Here is a 9,839-nt window from a genome sequence, read left to right on the forward strand (position 1 = left end):
TAATCTATGATATTTGTAGTAATGCACTGCTGACCCAGCAGCACCGTGGTAGAACGTTGGGACGCCAACGGACCTACGGCCTTCTGGTCGCATCACATTCCCCACTACCTCATCCCCCCCTATGAGTCAACCAGGTCATGAACTGTCTGGCTCAAATCACAGGCGGCCATAGGGACAATGTGTCTCGCTTACCCCCAGGTGAGGATTAGGCTCCAGACGCTTTACGCCTCTCTCCTCAAGACTGCAGAAGCCAGGTGAGATCATGCATCACATGAGTGATCTCCTCCCCGACTCTCCTCGCCTCCCGGCCTCCTCGAACTCCTCCGGTCCTCCCTCCTACCACCACCACCTTGATAGAGTAACAATAAAAGGTGCCAGGAACCAGCACGCTGGACTCGGGCTTAGGAACCACGGACCTCCGGGCTCCCGCTGCTGGCGCATCTCCACCAGATGTTATCTCCGCAAATCTCGTCTTACCGCTCTTAACAGCCTGACCACGCGGAGTGCGACTACATGCTGGTGCCGAAACCCGGGAATCCTCGAACCTCCCACCTCTGCTCACCGCCGCCTGGGAAGGGCCGCGGTACCGAAGTCCGCTGGATCGGGCGCAGATCCAGGGACCACCGTTTCGGTATCGGCTTCGTCCCACTCTGGATCGGGCGATCCAGGAGACATCGCCAGTCCTACTGAGACACTCTCTCGTCCGACGGAACACCGGTGAGTATGGGAGCTTGCAAAAGCAGGCCGGCTTATGACAAGCACGCTTGACGAACCGAAAGCCGTTAGCGAAATGCGGCAGGGTCCCCAGTAAAGAGAAGGGAGCTGCGCAAATTGGTTGAGGAGATTGAAGCTCAGTGTCCATGGTACCCAGAGGGGGGACATTGAATCTTAAGGACTGGGAAAACATCGGGCGACTCTTCGCGACAGAGCCTCGCGCGCCGATGTCGCTGCTACTGACGTGGAGACAATGTTTTGTCGCCATCAGCCTGCAGACCTATGGCTCCCTTGCTGTAGGCCGCCCTCCTTTCGATCTTTCACCTTCAATTTCAACCCCGGAATTTTCTCTATCCACTAAATTGGACGCCTGTCCTCCTTCTGCCCCCCTTGCTCCTTCACCCATTTCAAACTCTCCTCAGCGGCTCAGCCGCCCCTCCCCTTGCTCCGCCTTCATTTTCCGAAGCCACTGCACCTCCGTCAGCCATCGTAATGGCGCGGGTTTCAAAACTCTCGCAGAACGTATTAGCCACGATCTGCAGAAGAAAGAAACCCTGACGGAAGACGCATGCCGAGATTCTTGCATTGTGCCCCGGCCCATTTCACAGATACTGAAGGGGAGGGTGGCGTCATTCGGCGGGTTGTCGAGTACCGCCCTTTAAACTATAACATCCTCACTGAGCTCCGCAAAGCGATGCGAGACGTAGGAATCACTAGCCCCTACGTGAGAGGCATGCTGGAGGCAATCGCGAGGAATCACCTAATGGTTCCGGACGACTGGAAAACCACCTTTCGCGATGCTCCTGAGCCCAGCACAATTTGTGATCTGGGAAAGCGAAGTTCCGCCAGCAATGCATCAGCAGGGGAGCGCCTCCGCGGCGCCTACACAGCCAGCTTTACGGTTTCGATGCTTTTGCCAATCCCCCCGATCCGATTGTCCTGCCTGAGGCCTCCCTTACTTCCGCCTCTGAGTGCGCCTATAAGGCATTTATCAAAGTCCCCAATGCCGGCCAACCAACCCAGAGTTTCTCCTCCATCCGGCAAAAACCCCAAGAGCCCTATGCCGAATTTGTGAACAGGCTCCAGGAAGCGCTCAAGAGGCAGGTAGATAGCGAAGAGGCCCAAAACGAGCTCCTCATGCGCCTCGCAAAGGAGAACGCCTCCACGGAGTGCCGCAGGGCAAGCACGGGCCTGGGCAAAAATCCTGAACTGGCCGACATGCTTAAGGCTTGCCAGGACATCGGATCCTCCGCCCACCAAGCTAGCCTCCTCGCCGCAGCACTCTCTACCGGCGGGAGGCAGCCTCAGGATGACTGCTTTAACTGCGGCAGACCCGGACACTTCCGACGGGAGTGTAGGCAGCCCGGTGGGGGGGCCTCCAACCCCGGGAGCGGAGGAGCGTCCTCCCCCAGCAGGAGAAGGCCACCTAAAACCCCGGTGCCCACGTTCCCAGAAAGGCTCCCACTGGAGAAACGACTGCCCGACGGGAAACGCCGGCCCGGGGGCCTCTCCAGCCCAGGATCAAGGAGGAGAATACTAGAGCAGACCCAAACACCAAGGCCCCTGCCAAAACCACCCCTCTCGTGGCATCTCGCCGCATGCACCCAGCCCATCTCCTTTAAGTTCCCCTTACCAGGTTCTTGTCGTCAACCCAGTATGACGAGCCCATCCCTACCGGGACTATTGGGCTAGTGCTGCCAAAGGCCTCTGCCGCTGAACAGGGACTGTTCATCGTCCCCGGAGTGATCGACTCCACGCACCAAGGACCCATCCATCTCCAAGTCTGGACAAACATCCCACAGGAGTTGCCTGCCGGAGCCAGCTGCGCTCAGTTGATTCTCTTGCCCCATGCGCTGCCCGCTGCCGACCCAATAAAGGCTACAAGCCCCAGCAGCCAACATGGCGCCCTACACCACCGTCGCAGCGGTGGAGACGCCTATCGGGAGCTCCCGCCCATACCTGGAGCTCGCCATAGAAGGATGTAAGTTCAAGGGCCTGGTGGACACCGGCGCTGATGTTACCGTCATCAGAGCAGCCGAGTGGCCCGACCAGTGGCCGACCGAGGCTTGCCCGCGCATCTGGGGTGGGGGAGACAAACCAGAGACGGAGCATCCGCCCGCTCACGGTCAACAGCCCAGGGCTCGAGCGGCAGCTCACAGTCCGCCCCATCGTTTTAGACATCCATGTCAATCTCTGGGGAAGGGACCTCATGAGTCAGGTTAAAACGACTCTGGTCTGGGATGGGTAAAGCCGTCACAGATCGTTGATCCCAATCGTGCCTTCCGAAAATTACCTTCTAATTTCCGTAAGAAAACTGTTTCCCTCTCCCCTCCTCTTCTCTTTCTGTTTTTCGACCAGTAAAGGCGGGAGGGCCAATTGGCTGACTGGCCCTCCCTGGATTAAAATCTGGGCCCGTCCTGATACCGCAGCACTGTCAGGATAGGCCCCAGTTTAAAAAGGGGCTGCCGCCATTATGCCCCTAATACCCAAACCTGTTTGGGTTATGGCTGCCCAGCGCCTGGCAACTTTATCAGTACCACGTTAAAGGCCAGGCGCCAGCCTAAACCGCCTCTTAAGGAGCGGTCTCGGCGGGCGGCAATTCCCCGAGATAATTCGATCACAAAATTTTAGCACCATCCAGCTTCCTGCGTTAGCCACCAAGGTCACGGTAAGTGCAAATCCCTTGCAAAGAACCCCCCCCCTTTTCTTTTCCTTTGTGTGTGCGAGGAATCCGCCTCTAATCGCCTTATTGCTTCATTCCCCGGATGCACCCATCCCCCCAAAAGGCGCCTCCAAAGCCCCCTTTATGTTGCTGATTAAGCATGCATACCCACAATCCCCCCAGGACCCGCCTGCTCCCTCCCCCCTCGAGGCTCGGACCCTCGCCTTGACGCACCCTGATGACGCTCTGAAGCCAATTCCCACCAGGGTCGCCTACCTCCTGCCCTCCCTGTCAAACAACTAAAGAAAGAGGAGTAGGCGGCCCCCAGGAGGATTGCATTAAAAGCAACCTTCACAGGCTGCAAAACAAGCCTTCTCTAACCCCAACTCAAACAAAAACCCGATCTCCCGCCATCCGCTCTAGAACTGAGCCTGGCGGGACCCGGCCCCCCCCCATAACCCGGGAAAAGGGGGTGTGTTTCAGTCCCTCTTCCTACAGGTCCCTGAGGACTCCGACTCGCCATGACAGGCCAGCCCATGGAATGGCGCCAGGAGGAAACCAACCCCATCCCGGAGATGGAACACATCTCTCTAAAGGATCCCGCCCAGCGGTCTCAACAGGAACGCCGTCGCCAACGCCCAAAGACCCGAATGACCTGGGGAGACGTCAAGGCGACCACCAGCCAAGCCCTAGAGCTGCTGCGCCAGCAAGACCACCCCGCGACACCCGAGCCCCTCCCTGCCGCTCTCTTTGCGTTCATCACCGCCAACTCAGCGACCACCATCCTTTGCCTGCTCTGCTGCCTCCTGCCGATGGCAATCGGCCACCCCGTGACGAGCTTTCACCAGACCAACATCTGGGAGCAGTTTGCTGCCGCTGCAAACGCCTCATCTTTCTGCCTGGGCCAGTACCTAGGAGTCGGGAGCCTGCTAAGCTCCTGCCTGCTCCCCGTCTGCAAAGCACCCGGAGACTTCCTAGCGGAGTCCGGGCTAAGCCCCTTCATGAATGCCTCATCCATCAGATACTCCATGAGCGCCGACTGGGGACCCGTCGTCCAAACCCTCCCGGCTGGCGCTCTCTCCCTTGTCACCAAGACTGTCGCTAACCACGAATCCAACACCTGCGCCCGCATCACCGGCGCAGCCAAACGGGGAACCGACCCGGGCCCATTCGTCGGCTCGGCCAATTGGAACTGCACACACATGGAGGACATTCCCCCCGTGTTCGGAAACATCCTGCTCCCCAGGGGCTGGTTCTGGACCTGCGGGGAGAGAACGTTTAATTACATTCCCGCCACTCCCTGCCGGAACTCTTTGTTGCCTCAGTCGCCACCATCGCTCTACCCCAGGCTCCACCCCGGGAGCCCGGACGACGCCGCCGCCAGCCCGCCTGCCTTTCGACCCCTCCTGTCGGAGCGACGCGGTCGCCCTCTCCGGGCGGAGTTCATCTCCCTCGCAACTTCTCTAGTGGGAGTCGCCGGTCTCGCTTCTTACAATGCTAAGACTATTGGCCGGCTGGCCTGTGCCCATGCGAAGTCCATCAACTCTACCCCCACCGCTTCTGGATGCCCTGGCCTCCGAGCAGCAGGAACTTCGTCAAGCGACCCTAGACAATCGTGCCGCTATTGATTACTTATTGTTATTACATCACCAAGGTTGTGAGAATGTACATAATATGTGTTGTTTTAATCTTTCTGATAATTCCCAATTGATTCATATGAAAGTACGTGAGCTGCAAGAAGTTGTATCTAATCTGAAGTATGATGTTTTGCCCCATTGGTGGTCAGCCCTCTGGAGCTGGCTGCCGGGAGGATGGTTGAGTGCTATTGTACAGCTCTGCATTGGTTTAATTGTGTGCCTCATTATCGGATCTTGTTTCGTTCAATGTGTGTCTAATATTGCCTGTAACGTGTGTAAGAAGCCCCTCGAATTTCCCTTACCCCGCAACCAAGTTCTAATGTTACACAAGCAGCTCGGTCAGCTTGACCAGACGGCGGAGGAGACAAGCGTCCCTTTAAATCGCCCCTTAGCATTTCGGTCACCCTCTTTCTAAAATGTAAAAAAGGAGGAGATGTAGTAATGCACTGCTGACCCAGCAGCACCGTGGTAGAACGTTGGGACGCCAACGGACCTACGGCCTTCTGGTCGCACCGCACCCCCACTCCTCATCCCCCATGAGTCACGGGTCATGAACTGTCTGGCTCAATCACCGGGCGCAGGGACAATGGTCTTGCCCCCAGGTGAGGATTAGGCTCAGACGCTTACGCTCCTCTCCGCACGTAGCCAGGTGAGATCATGCATCACATGATGATCTCCCGACCTCCCGCCTCCCGCTCTCCCGGAACTCCCCCCGGTCCTCCCTCCTACACGCCCCCGATAGAGTAACAATAAAAGGTGCCAGGAACCAGCACGCGGGAGACTCGCTAGGAACACGGACCTCCGGGCTCCCGCTGCTGGCGATCTCCACCAGATGTTATCTCCGCGTCTCGTCTCGTTCTTACGCTGACCACGTGGGTCGACTACAATATTATCACATTTTTAAAGTATTTGTTTTAATCTATGATATTATCACATTTTTAAAGTATCTGTTTTAATCTATGATATTATCACATTTTTAAAGTATTTGTTTTAATCTATGATATTATCACATTTTTAAAGTATCTGTTTTAATCTATGATATTATCACATTTTTAAAGTATTTGTTTTAATCTATGATATTATCACATTTTTAAAGTATCTGTTTTAATCTATGATATTATCACATTTTTAAAGTATTTGTTTTAATCTATGATATTATCACATTTTTAAAGTATCTGTTTTAATCTATGATATTATCACATTTTTAAAGTATTTGTTTTAATCTATGATATTATCACTTTTTTGGAAATTTGGGGGAAATGCCTTCTTGGACAACTGTTTTGACGATGGCAGAATGTTGGAAGTTTATTTGCATCTTTTTTAATTTTTAAAGCTTTATTGAGAAATTTAAGAAAACACATGAATTAATACACATTAATGCATGTTGGTATAATATATAAGAACACACAGGAAAAAAAAGAAATCTTGTTCAGAAAGGGTTTACGAACATATATATAATATTACATATTACTTTAATCTTATTACATTCCTTAATGTCCTTAATGTTCTGACTATCTAATAAACCCATTCTGGTTACATGGTAAATTCTGTAGGAGAAGAAGACAAAAAGAGTAAATATAACAAGCAAAAAAGACAGAAAAGACGAGAAGATAAAGAGAGAGTAAGTGAGGTAGGATTATATTCTGGTATTACTATTACTATATTCTAGTATTACTATTATAAGTTGTATACAACATTACTTCCACCACGGTTGCAATCCTTCTGAGTCTAAACTTCTTACCTAAGGTAATATTATTATAACATTTTTTGTATAACACTATTTTAGTAGTGGGGTTGTGTTGGTTTTATTGTATTGTTTTATAGTGATCTGTATTCTATTTTAACTGTATTTATAATTGATTGTTGTTCACCACCCTAAGCCCTTTTGGGGAGGGCGGTCTATAAGTTAAATAAATAAAACAAACAAATAAATAAAATTATTATATCACTACGTTTAATAATAAATTCAATTATTGCAATAGATTCCATAAATTCAAATTAAGTTATTTAACCATTACTATCATTGCAGTCTTTCCGTTTGTTTTATAACTTTTCTTTTATTTGTATCTTTTAAGGAAGTTATTTGTTTAAGGAAGGAGCTCAGCAAGCAAAAACAAAGTCTTTAGTTCTCGTAAACATTCTTGCCATTAGCAATTCAAAGTGGCTCAGATCAACACGGGGCCGCTTGAACATGCCAACAGGATTATAAAATTTCCTGTTGCTTATGAGAACAATCACTTTGGTTCTGTTGATTTCTTTGAAGCCCCATATGGAAATGAGACAGCCCCGCCTACTCTGTTGTATAATACTATGGCTTCTCCCTCACATTCATGCATATCCATTGGTAGTTGTATCCTGTGCACAGATGAAAACAAAACAGTGTTTATTCTTTCGATTAAAGAGAGAGGATATGACTTAGGAAAAAGCTATCATGCCATAAAGCATGCAGAATGAGTTTCCCGAGCTGCATTGCCTGCGTTAGGAGGCGACGGCTCAAATGGAGAGAAGACAGAGCTTGGGACAAGATGCATCTTGTCAATTCCATGAAATTCCAAGTCAATAAAATGTAAGCTGCATGTTTGTGCTGTCTCAATTTGTCTTCGGAGCATGTATGGAACATATGAGGGGTTTAACACTTCAACGTCTGCTTGAGACATCTATTTGACTGGGCTCCTTATTTGACTGTTCGTGTTTTACCCTGTTTCCCCAAATATAAGACATCCCCTGAAAATAAGACGTAGTAGAGGTTTTGCTGAAGTGCGAAATATAAGGCATCCCCCGAAAGTAAGATGTAGCAAAGTTTTTGTTTAGAAGCATGCCCGACGAACAGAACACAGAAAAATAAGACATCCCCTGAAAATAAGACATAGCGCATCTTTGGGAGCAAAAATTAATATAAGACACTGTCTTATTTTTGGGAAAACACGGTAGATGGGATGGGATGTGGAATGTCAATAATATAACTCAATCTCCTCAGGACTTGAAAGCTAAGCAGAGTCAGTATTTAGATGGGAGACCAATGATGAAGGTTTTGCAAAGGAAGGCAATGACAAACCACTTCTGCTTAATCGCTTACCTTGAAACCCCTAGGGGGCACCATAAGTTGACTGTGACAGCACTTTATACACATACATTTTAGAGGGGAAAAGATGTTCTTTTATACATTTTTTCCTTGAAGATGCTAAAATTAAAGCAGGGAGCTCTTTTTCCGATAGTGAAATTAGAAGTAGAAGTAGAAGTTAAAGATTTAAATTCCCCTTCTGTTCCCTGCTTGAAACAAAGCAAACTGAGGCTGCATTGGCCTGCAGTGTGCATTTTATGGGTGGAACAAGGTGTGGAATCATTGCCTCAGATGCTTGTATATGCATGTATGTCCATGTGCACTGGAGTCAATGTGCATCAACCTCCCCCATTCAGAGGTGTAACTCCTAGAGACTTAGGAGGATTCCCCACTTTACCGGCTTCAACCTGAGTTCGACCTAGATTCGCTGAAAAAGTTGTACCTCCCCGGTGGAGTCGGAAATTTGACAGTTAGAAGGGGCGAAGCTGGGAAGGAACCTCGTCAAACTCGGCGGCTGTGGGGAGTACCTAGGTCGAACCTATGTCGAACCTAGGTCGACTCTGCCAGTGGGGAATCGACCTTAGGGAGAGATCTAAAGGAACATCAGCCCTAGAGTATGCATGTGTGATACCTTTAAAAAGCATCTCCAAAAGATAAAACAGGCACAATTATTTATCAAGGATGCACACCACGGTGTAAGCACCACATCTAGTAAACCTGGATCCTGCAACTGACTTCTGGGACTAGAAGGGATCCTGGAGGTCATCCAGCCTTCACAGTGCCCACCACAGTACAGCTGCTTTGTCATAATGTCAGACAGAATGAGAAAACACTTACCTGAGCAGTTCTCTTCTGCAAGTGCCCTATTCCCAGCACTCCTTTCCACCCTGCTTGCCGAAATGCTCCTTCGCCAACGAAAAGCTGGCCGGGCCATGACAAGGCACCGTGTTCACGACCCACCTAGAATCCCGCATTCTCACCATTGCCAACACACAATTAGGGTTGCCAACTTTTTTTTTACTTTTAAAAAATGCTGGCCCGCTTGGCATAGCCGGTGGAGAAGTCCCCGGATGAACCAGAGGGTAGAAGTTGAGGGTGACCAAGAGCAGCCCCTGTCTGCTTAGGGGTCTATTCAGGACAGAATCCAATGATCCACAGAGAAACCTGCAACTCGTGGACGGATTCTGGCAGGTTCGGATCCAGAGCAAAAACATTTCTGTTAGGCTCTGAAGTGGCCAGCTTGTCCAATTCCATCCCTTTTTACTCACCATAAAGTGGCTCAGCTTCTCAAACCAGTAAAAGAAAGCAACTCTGGACACAAACACCACCTATCAAAGCCACAAAGCCTCTTGGGCAACGTGGTGCTACTGCTTACCCCTTCTGGTTGCCAGCCACATAATCCCAGTCTCTCTCCACTGCTCCAATGTAATATCTCCTAATGATGCCCAGAGTCTCTTCCAAGAAGGAGCACAGAATGAAGCAGCAGAAGAACACCCTCCGCATGGTCCTCATCAACCAAACGAGCCCAGGAAGCAAAAGGCAGATCTGAATGAAAGAAGAAGGTGGGGGACCTATTCAGCCTTTTCCATCTTCTCCTAGAGAAGGGGAGAGTGACTAAGTAACTACAGGTCTGGGTGAAGAACTGGCATGCTTTCGATATGTCACCCGGCAGGGAATCATGGTCATGTTATCAGTGTTCTGGGATGTGTGAGTGAGCGACGGGGCGGAGAGCAACAGGATGGAGAGGGGAAAGGGAAAGCAAGAG

General features: G+C 50.3%; 1 protein-coding gene across 1 annotated transcript in view; it reads right to left on the reverse strand.

The window, feature by feature from the left end:
• Positions 1-9,627, reverse strand: part of F8 (coagulation factor VIII) — a 76,544-nt gene extending 66,917 nt beyond the window's left edge. Inside the window, exon 1 of the mRNA XM_048515065.1 lies at positions 9,450-9,627. Within this exon, the coding sequence (XP_048371022.1) occupies positions 9,450-9,586 (137 nt within the window). The 5' untranslated portion in view covers positions 9,587-9,627. The remainder of the gene's footprint in view (positions 1-9,449) is intronic.
• Positions 9,628-9,839: the final 212 nt, after the last annotated feature.

Source organism: Sphaerodactylus townsendi, linkage group LG13 (assembly GCF_021028975.2).
Source record: "Sphaerodactylus townsendi isolate TG3544 linkage group LG13, MPM_Stown_v2.3, whole genome shotgun sequence".
Classification (NCBI taxonomy): domain Eukaryota; kingdom Metazoa; phylum Chordata; class Lepidosauria; order Squamata; family Sphaerodactylidae; genus Sphaerodactylus; species Sphaerodactylus townsendi.